At 34.3% G+C, this 23,639-nt stretch overlaps 2 protein-coding genes across 5 annotated transcripts in view; one reads left to right on the forward strand and one right to left on the reverse strand.

Moving 5' to 3' along the window:
• Positions 1-734: 734 nt before the first annotated feature.
• On the forward strand, positions 735-9,981 carry LOC127941806 (WD repeat-containing protein 41). Of its 2 annotated transcripts, none has more exons than XM_052537239.1 (13): positions 735-1,287; positions 1,724-1,839; positions 2,545-2,593; positions 3,675-3,803; positions 3,888-3,950; positions 4,090-4,201; positions 4,847-4,909; positions 5,158-5,259; positions 5,336-5,520; positions 6,353-6,474; positions 6,550-6,632; positions 7,661-7,797; positions 9,176-9,981. In XM_052537239.1, the coding sequence occupies exons 1-13, from the start codon at positions 1,240-1,242 to the stop codon at positions 9,314-9,316; spliced, it is 1,350 nt and encodes a 449-aa protein (XP_052393199.1). In that variant the 5' UTR covers positions 735-1,239; the 3' UTR covers positions 9,317-9,981. The 2 variants fall into 2 exon arrangements, with proteins under 2 accessions (XP_052393199.1, XP_052393200.1); XM_052537240.1 differs by having other exon boundaries at positions 749-1,287; positions 1,727-1,839.
• Positions 9,982-9,989: 8 nt separating this feature from the next.
• LOC127941805 (high affinity cAMP-specific and IBMX-insensitive 3',5'-cyclic phosphodiesterase 8B-like) overlaps positions 9,990-23,639 on the reverse strand; it is a 58,631-nt gene continuing 44,981 nt past the window's right edge. For all 3 annotated transcript variants that reach the window (XM_052537237.1, XM_052537236.1, XM_052537238.1), the window contains exons 15-22: positions 20,357-20,414; positions 19,136-19,265; positions 18,844-19,042; positions 17,758-17,975; positions 17,538-17,676; positions 17,297-17,464; positions 16,388-16,517; positions 9,990-14,889 (exon numbers count right to left, since the gene is read on the reverse strand). In XM_052537237.1, the coding sequence (XP_052393197.1) occupies positions 14,780-14,889; positions 16,388-16,517; positions 17,297-17,464; positions 17,538-17,676; positions 17,758-17,975; positions 18,844-19,042; positions 19,136-19,265; positions 20,357-20,414 (1,152 nt within the window). In that variant the 3' untranslated portion in view covers positions 9,990-14,779. The remainder of the gene's footprint in view (positions 14,890-16,387; positions 16,518-17,296; positions 17,465-17,537; positions 17,677-17,757; positions 17,976-18,843; positions 19,043-19,135; positions 19,266-20,356; positions 20,415-23,639) is intronic.

The following is a 23,639-nucleotide window of genomic DNA, read 5'->3' on the forward strand; positions in this document are numbered from 1 at the left end:
CATGAAGGTCACACTCGCTCACACACGCGTCTCTATCTGAGAACACACGTTTCGCTCATCTCTCTCTCTCTGTGTGTGTGAGGGTGGGGTCATAAGGGCCCAGTGGGATTTTGAGAGGGGCCACATCTCTGTAAAGTGAGGTGATGGTAATCCTCAAATAATTCCTGAGCATACACACATAGAGCCCATCACTCTCTCATTCTTTTGAAGACCTGAGGGAGAGTCTGTAGTAAAAGTATTGCTTTAATGTGTTCACTTGATTAGTCAGTATATGTCATGCCATACTGTTGCCTTTATGCGTGGGAATAATACATCTGGGAGAAGATCACAGACACTAGTGATTGAATACATTTGGCTGGATCCCTAAAGCTGTGGATAACCCCTCGTTAGTGTCTCAGACATTTTCGACCGCAACAGGGTTTTCGACTCGGTGTATACTGACACCTAGCGGTGGCATGATGACCATAAAAACATAACAGTATCACGTTTTTTTTTGTATCTCTCTCTCTCTCTCTCTCTATATATATAAAGATAATATAAAGCAGAATTTGACAGAATAAAACAATCCTTATATTAAGTTTTGTTTTATATGCTCCTTATTATTATTATTATTATTATTATTTTTGTTTACTTTTGGAACCTTTACATCTACAAACCAATAACCAACACCTCCAATAAACGATACACTGTAAACCTTTGCTATTTCTCGCTTCGAAAACACTACGGGTCACGTGTGTCCCCTGGAAGCTTCCGTAGCTAGTCACATGAGCGCAGCAGATTGTTTGTAGTGAGCAGCTGATATGAGGCTGTCATAGAGCAGAGACAAATTTAGCCGAATATACTGTCAGAAAGATGATTTTATATGAACATTTTCCTTCGACGGTCATTTGACCCGTTTATCTGCTCTAGCTGAAGCATTCTGGATCTAAAGCAGAGCACACCGGCGCGGAACTGATACATTGTGTCAGAAGTGACGTGTGAAGCGTTCTGTCAAACAAAACGTGTTTTAATGTTTCTGTGCATCACAGATGTAAATGTATTCCATTAGAGACTGAATTGACGCGACTGGTTTAGTGTTTTAATAAAGACTCTTCACATCAGGGATATCAACAGAACCCACCGCGCGTCCCTGCCAGCCGGTTTCGCAACATGCAGCTACACTGATTTGTCTTGTGATTTGATTGCACACAAAATCAATTGGTTTGCATATTAATTCAGATGCTTTTTTAAAAGAACAACATGTTGCGGTGGATTCTGGGAGGTCGGGAAGCGCAGGGAACAGTGGAGGTGAGTACAAGCCATAGTAAAACACAATACTAGAAAAAAATCTATTTATCTATCTATACAGCCCAAAAAAAGACAGTAAAAACCTAAAATAAAAACCAACAGCATTTAAACTGAAAGTAATTACATTTTTGTTGATGTGTTTAGAAAAATGCCTGTAATGATACATAGTTAATGCAATTTAAAAGTCACTCAGACTCCAGTTTTGTGGCATGGCCTATGTGCATGTTATGGCCATTATTTACCAATAAGCAGAAGATAAGAAGCTCGTTTCAGTGTCCAGTTCTCTTAAATACTGGGTCTTGTAGTTGCAGGATTTCAGTACATGTATCAGAGAGAGACAGGCCGATGCAGTCGAGCAAACAACAGTCATTTCAGCACATTCTGAGCTAGATTGAAGCAATGATTCGTTTGTCTGTTATATTCTGTTCGTGGGCAGAAGAGTGCAGCGCTGTTCATTGGGGAGGAACAGCCCAAAAACTGTTTCACGGAGATGCAGGTGCTGAAAGGACACTTTGACATTGTTCGATTTCTGGTGCAGATTGATGACTTAAGGTAAGCAATCCTCTTCTTCTGCCTCTGACCAGTGATTGACAGCTAAGACTGAGCCAGATCCTCTCCAAAAGCAAACTTACAGAGCGTGACAAGAGCTTAATCATCACAGCTTGAGGGAGTTTGTGTGTGTGTGTTTGTGTGCACTTCAACATCAACTTGATAGTGTCCATCAGCTCGAGGCCTGTCCATATTAAATGCCTCTGCATGAAAACATCTGCACTGGAGGCTTTCAGAAAGCTCATGTATGTACAAACACGCAGTGTAAGGCAGGGCTTATTTTGACTGAAGTGATTGAGAAGAGCGAATGGAAGTGTGTGTGTGTGTGTCTGTGTGTGTGTTACGGCTGGCTGCTCCTGATGATCTCCGTGCAGGCGGAGAGTTTCAGGTGAGGTCAGTGTGCAGAACATCGCTGATTGCTTTTAGAGCCCCGAGTCCTGTTTCTCTTCTCCTGTCCCTTCCATACTTCCTGTGTCTCATCCCTTTATCACAGTTTCATTCTCCTGTTCTTCCTGCGGACGATTCGTTTCTGAGCTCAAGAGGTCAAAGGTTATGTGAGAATCACGCGATTGTTAAAATCCAATCAGTGAAAGAGATCTGTCATAGTGTGGGCGATGTTATATTTTGGGCTTTATGCTTTCGTTTGTTTAAACATTAAACTGGTTAATGGAGGTTTTACCCAACATCAGTGTGTTCTGTGATTGGCAGGTTTGCGTCTGCAGGTGACGATGGCCTGGTGCTCATTTGGAATGTTGAGGTGAGCAGAACAGAACTTTATGAATATGCTAATCACATGTTATTGATATGGTAAATGCATAAAATGGGTCTGAGGTCAGCCTAGTTGATACCCTTTTGGCAAAAGTGATTTTAACATTTTTATTAATAAAACTAAATATAATCAAGAACTTTTTTTTTTTTTTTTTTGCATTGAGGCAACGCAGACTTCAAAAGCCTCATGTAGTGGTAATTAATTTATTTTAAATAAACATGATAAATATAATTTTTATCATTGATAAAATATGAGCTATCTCTCTCTCTAAAATGTACTCATATTAGAAATATATTAAAAACATATATTGTCTTATAAGATTAACTCTTATACATACACACACACACACACACACTAATATAAGATATTTTATTTATTTATGCTATACTATACTATGGAATTTTATTTTCACAATATATTATATATATATAAAAAAAAGTATGATGTATTTATGAAATGTGCTCAAAATGTTTTTAATAAGTATTTTAAACAAGTTAATTTTTAAAACATAAAATTGTAAATATACACATATGCATGCATGTATGTATGTATGTGTGTATATATATACACACACATACATAATGTTTAAGAATAATTACACACACACACACACACACACATATATGTGTATGTATATATATATATATATATATATATATATATATATATATATATATATATATATATATATATATATATATATATATATATATATATATATATATATATATATATATATATATTTGTAAACATGGAAAGATTTATGATATTGTGTGTATTTATTGTATTTTGGAGGGGGCAATGCCTCAAAATATATTCAAAATATAATTTCATACATACTGTATGCTTGCGACAAATATATATGCTTGATTCAGTTATTGATATTTCATATATTTTGAAATGGGTTTATACTGTTAATTAAATAGTTAATTAATACTATATTAATAACATTAATAAAAAATGTTAGTCATAATTATGCTCTGCTGTTTTACCGTATACTGTGTGACCCCAACACTCAATATAAAAGCAAAACCAGCAGCATTTGTTTGTGTGTGTGTGTGTGTTTCAGACTGGAGAGTGTTTGTTTGTGTTGCGCGGTCACACGCAGCAAATCACTGCAATGACATCATACACCTTCATCAGAGGAGGAACCGCACACACGGCGCTCATCACCGCATCATCAGACCGCACGCTCAGTGTATCCTTTACACATTACACACACCTCTGCTGAAGTGTGTGTGTGTGTGTTTAGTGTTGAAGCTTTCCCTTAATTCTCCCGCAGTTATGGGATCCAGATTCAGGGAACCGAGTGCAGAACATTTCTGATCTCCAGTCTTCAGTGAAGGTACAGTATGTGCTATGTACAGTATGTTTTTCCTGTTTCAGATGCTTTGGACTGTGTGTGGAAACGGGTCTGTTCCTCTTTCAGTGTGTGTAGGTGGATTTCATGTGTGTGTACGCTGATGGACGTGTCTGTTTTTCAGTGTTTGCTGGTGTTGGCTCATCTGGACGTGTGGCTCTCGGGTGGAAATGAACTGTGTGTTTGGAACAGAGACTTGGAGCTGCGGTGTAAAATGGTTCATCACAGCGATGCAGGTACACAATCCAAAACACACACACACACACACAGATAAATAAATGGATGTCCAACCTCCGTCCGAGACCAAATACAGACTAAAACACAAGATAACAACACTAGAACACCGTGCTAATAGTTTTAGCAACCTAAAGTGACAGTGTGTAATTTCTGCAACATCAAATTACTTTCAGGAAGTCTTCTATGCTTACCAAGACTGCATTTATTTGATCAAAAATACAGTAAAAACAGTAATATTGTGAAATATATTTACAATTAAACATAACTGTTTTCTATTTGAATATATTTTAAAATGTACTTTATTCCTGCGATGCAATGGTGAATTTTCAGCATCATTAATCATCATTAATATACTGATTTGCTGCTCAACAACCATGTATGGTTATTATTCTAAGAACAGTCCTGCTGCATAATAATTTTGTGGAAACTGGTACATTTTTTAGGATTAAGTGATGAATGGAAAGCATTTATTTGAAACAGAAATCTTTTGCAACATTATACGTCTTCAATGTCACTTATCAATTTAATGCATCCTTAATAAATAAACATAAACACATTTTTAAAATTTTTTTTTACTGACCCCAAACTTTTAAACAGTAGTGTATTTAAATATATTTTCCTAAATCTTCTGCTTTATTCTGAAGGCATCTCGGCCATGGTGGAGTTACCAAAGAACTTCATTGCAGCTGCCATGGATAAAGAAATTGGTAGGTAAAAAATAATTTTTGTATGCCTTAAAAAAAAAAATGAATGGAATTTTCAACAAGTCTGTAAAGATTTACACTCACTGGTCTAGCGTAAGCTCTCGTGGTCTTCACAAATCTTCATTTTAAAGCTCTGTTCATTTATAATATCATCTAAATAGAAATGACTCTCGTGTTGGAGCTTGAGCTGTTTTATTGATGAGTTTGCTTGTAGCTGAATGAATGATTTGAAAGAGTTTCTGATGTTCCAGTGATATTTAAGCTGAACCTGTCTGGATCAGACATTGCGGTCATGGCCATGCGTCATCTAGCTGACCATCAGGACACCATCCGTTCTCTCATCCACATCAACGGTGAGATATGATGACAGTCAGTCCTCAGTCCATTTTGGATTGCGTTGAGTTTATTGTTGGTTATTATTTATCTCAGATCGCTTGTTTGCGAGCGGCTCTCATATCGGTGAGCTCATTATCTGGGATTCAGTGGATTGGACGATCCAGGCATATGAGCACATTCTGTGGGAGGAGCCAGCGAGAGACAGCCAATCAGAGTTCAAACTGAATCACCAGAAACAGATCGAGAGGTCCATTCAACACATGAGCTCAGATGGGGAGGTAAGAAACTGACCCTTCATTATAAATGATGAATTAAATATAAACCATACTCCAGTCATCAAAAGTTGGAATAATTAAGATTTGTTATGTTTAAAAATAGTATCTTATGTTCACCAAGGATGCATGTATTGGATCAGTAAAAGTAGTTACAGTAAAAAAAAAAAAAAAACTATATATATATATTGTGAAATATTATTAGTTTGAAATAACTGCTTTCTTTATGAATATATTTTAAAATGTATTTTTTTCCTGTGATTCAAAGCTGAATTTTCAGCATCATTTCTCCAGTCTTCAGTGTCACATGATCCTTCAGAAATCATCCTAATATACTGATTTGAGGCTCAGGAAACATTTCTGATTATTATTAAAGTTGAAAACCATTTTTGCTGCTTCATATTTTTGTGGAAACTGTAACACACTATCATTCAAAAGTCTGGGGTATATAAGAAAAATAAAAAATAATCATCAAAAAATTTATGTTTACACAAAATATTAAGCAGCACAACTTGTTTTCAACATTGATAATAATAAGAAATGTTTCTTAAGCAGCAAATCAGCATATTGAAATAATTTATGTGACTCTGAAGACTGGAGTAATGATGCTGAAAATTCAGCTTTGATCACAGGAATAAATTACATTTTAAAATATATTGAAATAGAAAACAGTAATTTTAAAAATTTGACAATATTACTGTTTTTACTGGATTTTTATTCAAATACATTGAGCAAAAGTTTATTTTTATTTTTTACTTTGTAATTATTCCAAAATTTGGGCCACTAGTATATATCATATAAAGAGTTAAATCATGCATCTGTTAAATCTCTCTCTCAGTATATAGTGGCGGCTGTAGGCAGTGGTCTGTATGTTTATAATGTGCTGATGAAGAGTGTGGTGGCATACAGGAGGACGGCCCATGATTCAAATATCTTGCACACCATGCTTCAGCGGGACAGGTATGAAGCACACCAAAAGAATTCCTCCAAAACATATCTGTCAAGCATCTGAAGTGTTCTCTGTCTGTCTTGTAGCTTGATGTCGTGCTCTGAGGACGGTAGTGTGAGGATGTGGGAGTTACAGGACCTCCCCCTGCCCGCCGAACCCGCCTCCTCAGGTGAGCACGACTCATTTCTCCCTTCTTTCTTTCCCCTTTCCTCTTTCCATCACAACCCACATCCTTCATTCCCTCATTCTTGTCTTCTTTCTGAAATTAATCCAGATGTTCCAATATCATAATTCATTTGCTATCCTGTGCAGAGGATATGTGTGTGTGTGTGTGTGTGTGTGTGTGTGTGTGTGTGTGTGTGTTTAGTTGTGTTTTAGTCTAGCTGCTGTAAAATTATTTCCTGACAAACTCTCAGAACAACCATTAATATCTTGATCTGATGTTCATTAATTGCCCATAAAACAATTGCTATTAATAGCAATTTATTTGATGGGCAATAAAAAATAAAAAAATAAATAAAAATGTAAAATTCCTATTGAATTTTTTGAATGTTTAATTATTATTTTTTATTTATTTTAATTTTGTTTAAAGAAGTCTTATGCTCATCAAGGCTGTGTTTATTTGATCAAAAATACAGTCAAATGTGTGACAGATTCTCATTTAAATCACTTATGATTTTTCTTTTTTATAATTCATGACTGAAAACATTTTGTAACATGATATCGATGTACCATTTACATGGTAATGCAATGTCTAATTTTAAAATGGGTTTTAAAGGATGAATTTTGAGATTTTACGTTTTCAGTTGATATATCATTTTTGATGATTTCTAAAATGTGATAGAGAAAAAGGCAACGAAGAAGTCTTTTTTTTAAACAAAGGTCAAAACATGTATATTGTATTTATATTTACATGTATTTATAATGTAGATTTTTGAGGGTGCACTCTTGTCATAAATTAATCTATTACTTTTCCTACATAATTTTTAACAAAACACATTGGTAAAATATATATTTGGGAGTCTTATACCTTTCTAATGATATATAGTTTGTCAAGAGATTAGATATGTTTGTAATATAGTGAAGTAAATGTAGGCGTCCCGTATACGGGACAGGGTGACCGATAAAGGATTAAATGAGTTTAATGCATTATTTTTGGGTGGTTCGGGTGATTAGCTCATCGTCTTTCTCTTGCAGGGTTTTTTGGGATGTTTGGCACTTTTGGCAGGTCCAGTAAGCAGACAGGCCCTCCTGCAAAGAAAATCCCAGAAGTCCCTGGTCTGCGCTCGCTGGAACTGATCGGCGATCTGATTGGTCACTCTGGAGCTGTGCAGGTACGGTATGTGGGTCACATGACATAAACCCAAGGATGCGGACGTTTGAGATTTCTCAACTAGTGGTATTGAGTGTTTTTCTTGACCTAGTTTTAGATGAAGCTTTCGATTTGGTGTGTACGAACAGTGTGTTATCAGGAGACATTGATCCTGGATGAAGCAGAGAATGGTTTTGAGCTGCAGTTTAATTAAAGTTTCTGACAGAGTGAAGGATGTGATCTACATACAAGTCAACTTACGCATTGATCGTCTGACATGTGCTCTGTTTCAACAGCACACCTATCACATTAGCATTACGTTAGCATTAGAAGTAAATCATATTGCATGTTTTCAATCAGCTTCAAGGAATTTTATAATGGCTTTTCTCAATGTGATTTACACATGCATATAAAAACAGTAAAAAAAGAGTTGGTTACCTCAACGGAATGGAAGTTCTGTCAGCATTTACCTAAGTCTGAGGTGAATGAATGAATGAATGATGACAATTTTCATTTTAGATGAATTGTTATTTAGGGCATGTTCAGTGTCTCAACTAAATTCCACATTCAAGCTTGAAAAAAAAAAATATTCATGATGTATTATGTATAAAATATTATATTAACCCCTTTTTCTTAAACTATGATTTTGGGAATTTTTTAATAAAACATAATCAGTAGAGAAATAATCACAAATAAAGCTTAATTTACAAGTCAAAACATTTTTAAACAAATGTTTCAGTGGATTTTGATGATCTAAAGTGATTATATATATATATATATATATATATATATATATAATTAATACAATTTGTTTTAAGATATTATATAGAATATTATATTCATCCCTTTTCTCACAATAAAATTGTGGTTGTGGCACAACAGGAGCCATAAGTGAACTTACAGTAGCTTTTTTAACTGTAAAAGACAGGAAGAGAGGGGTGGAGGACAGGAAAAGAGGGGCATAGAGACATCATCTAATGACCTACTGTACGTCTATTATTAGTTGTGTGTATAAAGTGTAAGAATGCTGTAGTTCCTGTAGATGCTAAAGGTCATGCTCCAGCTCCCAGAGCGCCACAAGCATCTTATAATCGTCTACTGAGCCATCATGAAACACAGTTTTACTTTTTGCTTTGATTTGAAGTCAGTAATTTGTCATGTCAATCATTAATCTGAATGAGTTTCTATTATAATTCATGTTTGGAAACTGATTCCACTGTGAATTTATCAAATGTTCATGATTTTCCTTTACACGTCGGTTTATTGCATTATTTTGGTGTGTTTTGTGTGATTCAGACGAATGCTTTCTCTTTCAAGGTTTTACATTTTTTACATTTCTAAAATATTTGTCCACACAACAATATAAAGAAGGAAGTCTTATCATGTGGCTTGTGTTGCAGATGTTTCTGAGTTTCAAGGAGAAGGGTCTGGTCACCTGCTCCACCGATCAGCTGCTCATCGTCTGGAAGGATGGAGAGTTACAGTCTCAGCTCCGCAGTCTCGCCGTCTTCCAGAAACTGGAGGAAAACCAGGGACTGTGATGGGATCTTCAAAGCCTGATGATCCCCATCATCATCATCATCATCATCTCCATCATCTCTGGAGCTCAAAATGGTGCCTGGGTTGTGTTTTAAATATGAACACATTTCTTTGCCTTACTAACATCTGCTAAGCTTTGTCACGTCAGTGTTTTAACATCACATTGTTTTGGTATGATGTTGTGATTTTAATTTGATGGTTTTATGAAATCAGTATCTTGTAGTAAACATCTGTAACCATGTATATATTATGTTTGGTGTTTTTATGTTATTTTAAAACTGAACTTTTAAAAGTGCAATGATAACATTTTACAATAAAGTCTCATTTGTTATAAATACAGTTGTTAGTTCACATTTTTGTTACTTTAGCTAGCTGAAATATATATATATAAGTTTTTTAATTCAGATAGTGGTTTAAACATTTCTCAGTTTCATTTAGTTGAATTTGATGTACTAAAACAAAAACATTATATATGTTTAATACAGTTTGACAACTGATAAAACATTTACAAAGTCTATTAAATGTTGAAGTATTGTTCTGTTTGGTTGGTGTTTAATAGTTAACTGTTAACAGATGAAACCATGATAGTGAAGTGTTATCACTGTGTTTCTTGAATGTATGCTTGCTAATTTCTTAACTGACAAAACTGATTAAAAAACTAATTAAAGCTTGGTGTTTCCAGGTTAATTCAATCAAATCACTTTATTGCAATTTTTGTAATATCTTTTGTGTGTGTGTGTGTGTCTCACAAACACAATGGTTTCAGAGTTGGAGTGGCGTCTCCAAACAACAGCAGACGCAGAGACAGAATCAAACAGAAGTAAATAAAGCAAACAGACATTTTATGCAACACTGAATCTTTTCTTTGTACAACTGACAATACAATAAAATAATATCCTTCAACAAAACAAACCTGTTAAATGACATGAGACAATTTTTTTTTTGTTCAATAAAAAATAGTTTATATACATTTGCGCAAGGGATGATGCTAGTGTTCATCCCCTGTACTTCAAGAATACAGTATTTGGCACAAAAGCTGCACCCATCAACTCTCGTTCACCTTCACTAATGAAACAGGCTGCGACTCAAGACCCGCCCCCGATTATGATGTCACTGTGAGGTCATCATGGTACGCTAATAGGGAGCCCTTTGATCATGACGTGTGACGGATGACACTTTGAAAAGATTCACAACAGCATTTCAATTCAACTATGGACTGATCAGTCATTAATGATTTTTTTCAATACTTTAGGTAGTTGAAAATGTGTTTTATAACACACAGTGATAATGGACAGAGCATGAACACTTCCCATGAGCCTGAGAGTTTCTGAAGATAGGAAGATAGTCCATTTAAATCTGAAATAAGACGCAACTGAAACTGAATATACTAAAAATATAAACCTAAAGGGTGAAACTACACTAGATACACTAACCACCACCAAATACATGTTCTGGCTCTCAACAGCATTTATTGGCAACATATTGTTTTCAAATCAAAAATAACTTTGACTGTCCCTCTTGATTATTATTATAAAAAATTAAAAGTAGTTCCAGATGAAAAATCATGACTTACTGTATATAATTATAAATTATTATTATTTTATTTTTTATAAATATGAGCTTTACATTTCTGTTTTAAAGACCTTTGAAACTTTAAAGTACACTGTTTGCATAAAAAAATTAATATATTTAATATTTGCTTTTTTAAATAAAATAAAACACTCCGTCTTAATCTACTGAAGCATCATATGAATACAGACACTTCTCGTTATGTAATTTTTAGTCATGATTTTTGTCTTAATTCAGTCAGTATTTTGAAAGAAAACCTTTAGTTGACAATAAATATCAAACCAATATTCAAATGTGTAAATGTGAAAACATTAATATATATAGCTTTCGTGTGAGTATTAATTCTTTATACTTTATACATTTATATATAAATAAAGGCTTTACATTTCTGATTTTAAGTTATCTGGAACATTTATGTAAACTACTGTAACACACATCCAAGCTTAAAAAGGGATTTTCCACGATTGCATTTTGTACTTTAAATTACCTATAAACCCTGGGTTTGAGAATGCAATATAATGATTATTTATGAAGTAGGAAAACACGGGAGCTTTTTTAAACACCGCAAGACAGGAAGAGAGAGGAGAAGCAGGGTGGAGGACAGGAAGAGATTCATTATTTTCTACCCTGCACTTCCATGATTAGTTCTAGAATGTTCTATGGCTTTATCTCAGTCGGCTCTAAACCCCAAATCAAACCAAATCTCCTCCACTGGCATTTGTTCATTGTGCGTTACAGGTTACCTTTGTTCAATCAATACAGAGGCGCGATGGACCAGAATGTAAAATGGAAATTCATAACATTTTGCACTACAGGATGTCAAACCTACAGCGAACTCTGAACATTACTCGATAAAATGACATGACATGACCATAAGGGGCACATTTGTGTTTTCTACCAGTCAAACAATTGGACACACCTTCTTATTCTTCATTATGACTTTGAAAAAAAAAATATATATATATTACAAAATATATTAATAATTAATAAAATACATAAATTTATTAGATTACAGTAATATTTTGAAGTATTATTGCAATTTAAAATAACCTTTTTCTATTTGAATATGTTTAAAAATGTATTTATTCCTTTTAATGGCAAAGCTATTTTTTCAGCAGCCATTACTCCAGTCTTCAGTCTTCATCCTGATGAGGTAAAGTAGGCACAATTTAAATTTCAAAACTACTTCAATCATTTAATATCTTAAACAAAGTGCATCCAAGCGTTTGACTGGTAGTGTCAATTAAGAGTTTTATTTGTGGTACTTTTCTTGACAAGAGCTTTAGGTAACATGATTATACTGCTATTAAAAAAAACAAACAAAAAAACATAATTTCTCCTAAAACACAAACAAACACAAGTTCTTTGATACTTGTTATTTCATAGTTATGTAAAAACTATTCAACAGCGTCATTGGAGTTCAATAATGTGTGCGGATCTCTGGATTTACCACTAGAGGGCGACAAGAGCATCCACCATAATCTGCATACTGCAGCATTCATAGCAATAAACTGGCAAAAATGGGTCAAAATGCATATATAGTATATCATAAAGGAAATCTTAATGCATTTATAAAATCAGTTGTATGTTCTTATGCATGACTGTAACCAAAGTTGCAATTCATTACAATGTATATTTAATTTCAGTTGTATCTTTAAAAAGCATAATGCCTTAATTATAACCCAGTTTCATGTGTTAAATCATAATGTATACCAGCGGTTAAACGGAAATATTTAATCAAACAATTTTTTTTATTAGAAAAAATCTCTGATATTATCCGCTACAAACATTGTCTGATTTAGATGAATATGATGATTTTCAAATCTCAATATAAACTGATACCTACTGATTTTAACTTTATAATGCATCAAGAATGCTTTATATATTAGAGATACAGGCTTCAAAAGTGCTTCCAAAACTACTGCTCTACCCTTGTGAGCACATTAAAGAAAAAAGAAAAAGGGAGGGAAACGGATAGAATCAGGAAGGATGAGAGAACAGGAAAGAGGAAAAATCAAAACCCTGCGAGCTGCTGAATGTGCACCGCATGCCTTTAACCGCACAATGCTGTCCGGAGCGCTTCACAACAAAAATGACAGCTGCCATCTTACAAGGGCATCGTGAAATCATCTGCCTTTGTGATGCGTGCCAGAATTCTTTAAGTCATTATGATGTCATCACATTTAGAACCCTCGGTGCAGAACCTAACAGAACTCGTGTGGTGTCATGCTGGTGTTCTAGAACTGTGAAGATGAATTTCTCAAGAGCTCCTTTACGACAATGAATAAAGAGTAAAAGGCCAAATGGCAACTGAATATAAACATTTAATACATTTCTACTAAGCTTGCCTGCGAGCCAGTGCAATTCGGCTGTGTCCAAATGTAACCCGGTAAAAAATAGGTGTGCAAATAACAAATGACACCAACAGCTATGTTTAATAAAAACATTTTTTTTTTATGTCTTGAGTGACAGATTTTTTAGAAATCTAAACTAGTTCTTTTTCCAGTCTAAATGGCTTCAGCCAAACATCTGTTTAAAACTCATCATCGTGTTTGATTATAAACGCACCTTTGGCGCTGGTTTTTGGCCTACAAAAAATGAGCTTTTGAAGCTCATCAGCAATACGGGTCTATGGTAAAAGATTACAACAGCGATTTACAGCTGAGCACATTTGTAAATAAATAATACTTAAAAATCATGTAACACCTAAAATATGTGAAATCCCAACTATCAACATAAGCAAATGTCAATGTGTTGGTGGTATCGTTATGAGGCTGCGCTGGATTTTATGTTTACACACAGTATAACTCTGAAGATAAGGGAATGTTGCATCCGTACAGACTGTTACATGAAGTAGGAATGTTAACTGTCATGTGTAAAATGTAAAAATTATTCTAATACATTCATCACTAAGCACATTGTAACATAAACACACTTCCTCTTTTGCTTATACACACGCATCATCATGATTCACGTTATTACAGTATGTGTCTGGATATACAGTGTTTCTGAGAAATATATTCTTTGCTATTATTGGCTATTTATATCAAAATTATTGATTATTACACACCAGTCCTCGGAGTCTGAGAAAGGCTTGAGTAGTTCTGATACAGAAAGTGCCAGAATAATGACGGCCCACAGTGGGCTGATCCGTCGCAGATTTTACAATCTCGCACACTGGATCACATTCAGTGCTGGCCAATTCCAATTAATTGTCCGATTACAAATGCGTCTACAAAGGTTCTTCTGTTTTGGCAACCTGACATTTGCTTCTGTCAATAATATTGTCAAAATATTCCATTCGTGTTGAATTTTAACAAAATCAATAAGGGGGAAAATGTGGCGTGCCTCAGGGCTCACTACTGGGTCCTTTTTGGTTTCCAAAGTAGCTCAGTCCCACTGACATTCAGTTTTTCTCCTGCTTCAGAGTCCAAATAAAACCCTTTTGGCATTTGGATCTGTGGTTCCACATGTCTGTTAATGTTATGTGTGCATGTGTATAGACACAAATCTCTCTGAGCATTCACCCTTCAGTCCCATATTTTTACGAAAATAGAAGATACAGTCCTCTACTGGATTAAGATCAGTCTTCTTGTGTCAGACATTGCAAAAAAAATTACTCTCCAGAAATCATTAAAAACAGTGGGAGAACAAAGGAATTTTAAAAAAAAGAGAAGAGAAGAAAGTGAAAAGATGCTGGAAGAGAACTCTATGCTGATAAAGTGCATTCGTTTAGTCGTTTGTTTGTGTTTTACCCTTGTTACCGGGGCGATTGTCGATTGAGGCGGAGCGTCGTCAGGGAAACAGGGCTGCTTATCTGTGCTCTATGGATGGAATCTTGGAGGGCCGGAAGAGATGCTGCATTCCTCTGACCTTTGACCTTGATGGCAAAGGAGTCACGGAAGAGGTGGAGGCCGCAGACTTTTACATTTCATCTCATCCAAGTTCTTCCAGTATTTGTAGTTCTCTGCCAAATGCTCCATCAGACCTGGCAAACTGGCAAAGGCTGAAAGACAGAGAGAGAGAGAGAGAGAGAGAGAGAGAAAAAAAAATTATATAAATTCCTAATAAAGTATAAATATCTAAAACAATTATATAATTGTTTTTATAGAATTGTTTATCAATCAGTAAATAATGTAACATTGAGCAAGTGTTGATAATGCTAATGTTTTTTTTTCTCCTCATCTCACCATCTGTTCGTTTGCACTGGTTTCTGGCAGATGTACTACAGACGGGAGAGTGTGTGTGTTGTGGTATGCATGAGGTAAATATGGCAATTTGAATATTCACACATATGCACACACGCTCATATTTCTGGTACATCTTCTTGATGTTTTCAGTGGTCCTTGCTGCTCTCTGTCAAACACACACACAGTTACACACGCAGCTCCTCTATGATAATCTGACCTGACCGTGACCTTGGGAACTAAATCTGCGGAGAGCTCAAGAGATTCTGCATCACTGCATCCTGACCTCAGACTACGGACTACACACAGATGCACATTCTTTCTCTCTCTCACATATACACACACTCTCACCCCCTGCCCCTCTCCACCATTTTTAAAGTTTCCGTGACATCACGGCTGTTGTGTGTTGACAGTAAGCAGGTTTGTTCTCTGGGGTTCGGCTCAGTGGGAAACACAGAACCTAAAGTTTCCAAAGTTCGCCACAATCAGCTCAGCCTCTGGATAACATTATCACAACCTCTCAGCAACCAACTAAAAACTCAAACCCTCCGGTCCAACATCTTCTGTTGCTAATGGACCATTTCATCTCTATTAGGAGAGTCAAAAGATGCCTGGGAAAGTATTCTCTCTCTCAAACACAGACACGCATACAAAAACACTTCCTCATGACTGTGTATCAGAAGGCTCATGTTCAACTCCGTGCTTCGTGTTTTTTCTGCATTTGTTGTACAGCTCTGGGAAATATTTAATATATAATGTCGAATTCACAACGATTTTGTTGGCAATATAAAAAAATCATAAATATTGCAGAAATCTTTAGGCAAGATCTAAAAAAAACAGTTCAAAATTATTTCTGGCAACCTGAGAGTAATGTATGATTTGAAAATAGACCTTGTCGGTCTTATGAGCATGCTTGTTTTTAATTCAGCTGTCTGTGAAGAAGAATTATTTTATTTTTAATAAATATGAACTGAAATAAAACATTTTTGGCTAGTTGCCAAAAATTCGGTTTTGCTTGAAGTATTAAAATAAATATTACTTAAATAAAAATAAAAAAACTATATTTACAGACTTAAAGGGATACTCCACCCCAAAATGAAAACTGTCATTGATCACTTACCCCCATGTGATTTAAAGCCCGTAAAAGCATCATTTGTGCGCAGACAGCATACACTCTTCTGTGTCAGCCGTGATACATGATGCGCTCAAAAATATCAAAACTTTTTCAAAAAGGCAGCAAAAATTGAGGTATAATTTTTGTATGGGGCAACCTTGATTTTTAGAAATCACTAATATATTGCATGTGAGTATATTTACCATCCCAGGCATCAAACATGTCCATGATGAAATAGTCGATAAATGAGATTTGGGATTTAGGAATGCTGCAGGTATTCCGGTCAAACACTGGCATGACAACCGGCAAACCTTGTCTTTTCTCCTCGTCAGTCTAGTGAAAGAGAGAGAGAGAGAGAGAGAGATCGCAAATAAAGAAAATAAATGACCGGAAAGTGAAGATATGTTACTTTAAAACATGTATAGCATTCTAATATCAATACTAGTGACTAACCAATTTCTTCAACCATTATTTGTCCATTTTGAGATTAACAGCATCGCTCAAGAACTATGGCAACTAAACTGGCTTTTTCAATAGATAATGCATGCAATAAATAATTTCGGTTTCAAAGATTTTAAAGTGAATTTTATTTAAATATTAAGGTATTAATAACTAACATTATTAGTAACCATTTTATATATTAATAAATTATTTTAATTTCAGTACATGTATTTTAAATTTAAACAGCTGTTGACTATTCATTTTTTGTATAACAACTATAATTTAATAAATACATGTATTATAATTATATTTTTTCATCAAAATACACTTATTAAAAATACAACCTCAAAATCTCAAACAGATAATCGGGATCATCAAGTACTACAAACTATATTACAGAAATACAATTTTACGTGGAAATACAATATCTTAAAAAAGTTAAATGACAATACAAATTTGAAAGACACTAACATTTTAATTTAAGGACCAGTAGCTTATTAGCATGCATTTTACTAGCATATTGGTTGTTAAATAACCTGATCCAGTGTTTAAACATAAACATGACCTAACTAACTATTAATAAGAAGCACATCAGGAGCTTATTAACGGAAAACAGTTCCCTAATGTAAAGTGCTACCAAAGCATGTGGAAAAGTGAACATGGGTTTTTACCTGAGCAAAGTACTCCTCTGAAATGCGACCAGCCCATTCGATGCAGAGCTCCAGAGGCCTGCAGGGATTGGCCACATCGGCACATTTAATCAGCATCCGTTTAATTAACAGACGGTTCTCAGGAGAGTTGCGAATACTGGCCGGACCCTCACAATCACTGCCTTCACTCTGTAACACATGCAGATCGGCACTGGTTAGACGGTGCTCATACAGTACAGAAACACAGTAATGCGTGTCTTACATTGGAGCTCGTCTCCTCAATGGCACTCATGGGTTTGTTGATGCTGTTTACGAACTTATTGACGTGTTCGAAGTGTCGCGTCATTTCTGTCGCCAACACCATGTCTATTATTGCCTGCCGTAGGGTCCGAAACTGAGTCCTGGATATTGAGAAGTTGAGAGAGTTTAGTACTGGATTAGTGGGAGTCGTATGAAATAATTGATTAAGTTGACACTGATACCTTTCCATGTTTTTGAAGATGTTGCATTTGCTGTCTCGTACAGTAAGCTGGAACGCTAGAGCGGCGTGGTGACTCTCCAGGACGGCCGTGTCGTTGTACAGAATGGCCAGCTCACTCCCTGCATTGCACAGGAATGAGTTGGTGCGGCCCGGGTGATCAACGTCATGGACGGTTGCTGCCAAAAGTGCTGCTACTTCATCCAACTGGTCAAGACTGCCCTGCAAACACAGCACAGATACCGTAGGTAAGGAGGTACTTTAGTAACCCAAAATTGTTTAAGTCAGCTCAATATTAGTGACTAAATGATTTATCTTCAAATAATTGGCCATTTTGAGATTAATAGTGTCTGTCAATAACAGTGGCAACACAACTTATTTGTGTTTCAAATATTCTGAATGTTCAAACAGTAGATACATTTTTTGTCTTTTCAGTGTTTTTATTATATTTAAGATATTTTTTTCAATTTTGTTTGCATCACCTTGTTCAAAAATTAACATATGTACAACAAAAACCTACATATTTAATAGTAGTATCATAATATGCATAAATAGTTCCCTAAAATATTTTAACGCCATTTTTAAAAATCAGTATTAAGATATTACTATTAAATACAATACATTCATATTTTAATGTTAAATAAATTAATATGTTCAATGTTAAAATATTAATATTTAAAATATAATTTTAATTTCAGAACTATGCATTTTGAATTTGAATAATTATTGAATATATATGTAATTTACAGAATTATGTTATGAATTATACATTTATGTATACTGAAATTATTTGAAAATAATTCATTTTGATTAAATTAAAATGAAATTTTATATGAATTCAATATTTAATTTAATTTATAAGTTAATTTAATAAAATATTAATTAATTTAGAAACTTATAACAATGTAAAAATACTCTTGAATAAATGATTGAGAGTTGAATGGTGAATGAAATAAGTCTCAAATCATCCGCTAAAGCACTTGGATGTTCTAAAAGGCTCTCCTTACCTAAGGCCAATGTTTTCATTTTTGGATGAAAGTATAAATCGAGATATTTCCAGTTCTGTATTGTGATTGGTTGTCAGGTTTACCTTGACTCTGTCCTTGCGCAGGAAGTAGGCTGTGGCGTGCAGGACGTCTGCGGCGTGTGTTGAGTTGTGGTAAGAGTTGGATGCGTGGTAATTAGCCTCGATCACCTGCAGCCACGAGCGCAACGTGGCCTCTGTGCAGTTCAGGAACTCACACATGCCAAAAGCAGAGAAGATCTTCAGCCCCAGGTATGAGAGTGGCCTACACACACACACACACACACACACAAACTATAGCACTAAGAACTTTTCCCGTTACAATAAGTTTACACAAAAATGTCTCTCTTTCTGGTACCTCTTGTGAGTAGCTGCTTCCAGCTCCAGGATATTGAATTCCCAGCGTTCCTCCTCATTAAGCAGCTCTGCGATGGAGGACGGGATGTCGTTTAACGGGACAGGCACTGCCAGTTGACTCTGACTCATATCTGAACGTCAAACAGGTGATGGCCAAACATTCAGTGTCAAGACAGAACATGGAAGAAAGGCAAAAAAAACATTTCAGATGCTTTAAACTAGTGTCAATTATATACATATTTATTAATATTAATAATATTTTGAATTAGCTTCAATTTGTATATTTTTAGTTTTATTTTAATTGTGCTTTAATTCTTATATTTTCAGTATTTATTAGTATTTTTTTTTGTCATTTATTTTTTTATAGTTTCAGTTTTATTTTTATTTTTTTTTTAAATCTTTTTGGTGATTTTGTTATTTACTTTTGTCATTTATTAATCTGTCTTTTATGTATTATTGAGGTTTCATTTATTTTATTTCAGTTCTAGATTCTTCCGTTTAATTTCAGATTTACATTTTTGTTATTTGTTTAGTCATTTTGTTATGTTTTTTTGTTATTTATTAGTTTTTTTTATATTAAACTAAAACTGAAATAAAAATAAATTAAACCCGAATTTAATATATAAAAAAGATTAATAAATGAACAAAAGTACATATTTTTTTTATGAAAACAACTGAAACTGAAATAAAAATAAATGAAACCCAAATTTTTGTTGTTTTCATAAAAAAAATTATGTACTTTAGTTCATTTATTTGTTTTTCTTTTTAAATATTATTATTATTCGTTTTTTTTATAATGTTATAGTTTATTTCACAATTATTAATAATTACTTAATCATTTTAGTGCTTTAAATTTTTTATTTATTTCTAACATTTCAAATTCTCATCTAGTTTTTCAATAATAACATGTATTTCAGCTTTATTTATAATAATTGTAATTTTATTTACAGACAATAACACTGCGTAAAATAGCTCCGGTGCAACTCTAAATCCCTCGCTGAAACTTTTAATTTTCACTGTTAGACATTTTCTTGTCATTATGCCCATAATTCAGTTATAAGTAATTAGTGCCTTTTATATTTTAAATTATATCCTTTAATACTAAATAATACAAGGTATAAGCAAGAAGGTAAACAGGCTGAAATAGTTCATTCAGAGTTAGTTTACAACATTTCATCCAGTCTGTTTTATATGGATAATAATTTTCCGGGCTAGAACTTACTGTGTAATGCACTTTTGGAGAAGACATACTCATTCCCAGAGAGCCTTCTGAGTCCATCCTGAAATGAAGAAAAATATACATCAATATATCTGCCAGAAATGAGAGAGAAAAAGGCTTGAGGAAGCCAAAATAACGTTTCCAGACAACACAATCATAACAACACATTTAAGCACAGCATTACCACGCTACCCATAACTCACTCGCGCCTGCATGCTCTTATGAGAAAAGCCATTTATCAGGCCTGGAGGATATTAAACCCACAGAGAACAGATCCAGATTCAAAGAGACTCATCCAGTACTTAAAACAAACTCTGTCTGAGATGTTGCAGACGTAGGTTAACAGTACATGCATAAATATGACACACACACACACACATCCCGTCTGTAATGATCACAGGCCACAGCTGGACTATCTCAACTCAGATATTTTACTGTGTAATTGACCCCTGACCTCTCTCTCAAAAGGTCTCCCACCAAAAAGGGCATTTGAACTCTTGAGATTTGTGCATCGCATCCGCTTGACCTTTATTTAACAGAGAAAAATGACATTATGAGAGGAAGAGGCTTGAATCTGGCTTGCAGTATTTAGCATTTTAATGTTTCAAAACTACACCGCCGTTCATAAGTTTAAGGGTGGTAAGATTTTTTTTTTGTCTGCTAACCAAGTTTGCATTCATATGATCAAAAATACAGTAAATACAACTGCGGAATATTGTGAAATATTTTTTAAATAACTGTTTTCTACTTAAATATACTATAAAATGTCATATATTGTTGTGATGCAAAGCTGAATTTTGAGCATCATTACTCCAGTTGTCAGTGTCAAATGATTATTTTAGAATTTTTTCTAATAATGTTTAAATGAGTTGTGATGCTTAATATTTTTGTGGAAACTCATGATAATTTTTTCCAGGATTCTTTGGTGAATCGAAAGTTCAAAACTACAGCATTTTTTTAACAGAGAACAATTGTTGTAAATGTCTTTACTTTCATGTTTGATCAATATGAATGCATCCTTGTGGACTAAAAGTATTAATTTATTTACTTACATAATATATCCATGTGTGTAAACAAGAATAAAAATTGTGCTTACAGTAATAGCATCACACTTATTGCAATTTAACAGTTAATCAGTTTTGAAAGTATAAACAAGTATTTTTTTTAAATACATTTTTTTAAACATTTTTCTTAATTAATAGTTCATAAAAATTCATGAAATTTTTCCCCAGAATTCCAACGTTCCATACTTTTTGACAAATGAATTTCCATAATTTTCACATGACTTTTCCAGTTGTTTATGATTAGTTTTTTTTTCTACTTAACATAATTTCTAAAAATAAATACTTTGTAACTGAGAATAAGAAGGAATGTCAACATTAGATTATTTTTTGTGAATTTTCCTTGGCTAAAATGTTTGAGATTCCTTGATATTCACAAGTTTTTCAGCACGGTGGGAACCCTGCCAACTAAATCTCCTCAGTCATTTCCACAGCCAAGAAGCAAACCCTGTTAAAAATTTTTGATACCATTTGTATCCAGCTATATCAGGAAGCTGATCATTTGATCGCTGCACATTGGCAAACTGCTCACCAAAAGTCACTGTGACTCTCAAATGAATGACTTCTGTTTGGTGTATCCCTGCAAACCTCTGTCCGAGATGCCAGACAGCAAGAGCCCTGTGTAAACAAGTGCGGCACTGTCTTCACAGACTGCTGCCTAACTGTGAAAAAGCCTGTGCCAGGCAGCAAGGAGCTCCATGTGTCTGTGCCATGAAACATGCAGTCAAACACTGCATATAAGACCTGTTTCCTGGCATGGCACGTCTGAACTTCTCCCGTAATGATGATTCTCTGCTGAAAAAATCTGGTATAGGTTTGTCTGTGTACAGGAAATCAGTTTCCCATCTGTTTATATTGTTTTTGACTGCATTTGTTTGAAGACTATTTTAAGGCTATTTCTGTGCATCGTCTGGGTGAAAAATGACTTGTTGTCCTTTGTGTCATTTAGTTCCAAACAGGAGTCATATGAAGGATTTTATTTTTCTTTTGAAATACAAATATAAAATAAAACAAATCAATAAATAAAAAGATTAGGAATTAAAAAAAAATTACATAAAAAATTCAAAAGATAAAATAAAATAGAGGGTTGGTAATAATGTAATATGAATAGGATTAGGGTTAAAATTAGTGTTGTCACGGTACCAAAATTTCAGTATTCAGTTACCGATACCAGTGAAGATCCATGGTTCTCGGTACCAATTTCGGTATCAAAGCAAAACACAAAAATATGCTAATTAAAAAAAAAAAACTTTTTAGCACTAAAAATAAAACCAATGCCATTCTTTATACTTATTTACAATTGTGTTTAAAGTTTTTAAACAAGTTATATAATTATGAAAAACAGTAAACAAGTTTCACCCAAATTTAATTTGTCTTTTAATTTATGAAATTTAATCACATTTTAATTTTGGTAAATAAAGGGGATTTGCTATTAAAATTAAAACATGGAAGAAATATTATGATTTATTTCTTTAAAAAATAAAGTTTCATAAATTTTTTCAACAGTAGTAGCAGTATCACATACATTTTACTAAATAATAGTAATATTTCTAGCACAATGCCTTTATGTAAAAAAGTAACTTTTAGGCCTAATGAATGCATATTTGTCATTTTGACTGAACTTAAGACTGGTGGTGATGCTTAAGATATTTTTGGTCATTGAGGGTTTCTGTAAAAAAATAGTAATAGATCATATTAATTATTATTAAAAGATAATACTACTACTAATTCTATTATCATACTAATGTATATACAATGCACTATGAATTGATGAGCTGCTGGGTTCATGAATATTAATCACGTTGTCTGCGTTCGGTCAAACTGATTTGCTGAAAGGGACGGTACTAAATCAGAGCCAGCCAATGAAATTGCCATTTGCGCATTAGCTCCGCCCACTACCGGAAAAACCGTCATGCGCTTCAGTCTATGTAGTAAACAAACCTGCACGTCTCTGCCATTCATTAATTCACACAGAGATTCGCAGAACACGGATCCATATTTCAAACAACGTTTGCGGCATTTACATTTACAGATACTGGTCCATATGGAGATTTGATTTGATTAATTTATGCTAACTTTGACAAATTCCATGACTGTCCACATAAAAATCTAAGACATCTGAGATTCCGTCCTCGTTTTCTACTTCGCGGAAATCATAGCGCTGAGCCGGGTTTGAACGGGACCTTGGTTCTACCGGTACTTAAAGAACTGGTACAGTCACATTT

Source organism: Carassius gibelio, chromosome A21, assembly GCF_023724105.1.
Source record: "Carassius gibelio isolate Cgi1373 ecotype wild population from Czech Republic chromosome A21, carGib1.2-hapl.c, whole genome shotgun sequence".
Classification (NCBI taxonomy): domain Eukaryota; kingdom Metazoa; phylum Chordata; class Actinopteri; order Cypriniformes; family Cyprinidae; genus Carassius; species Carassius gibelio.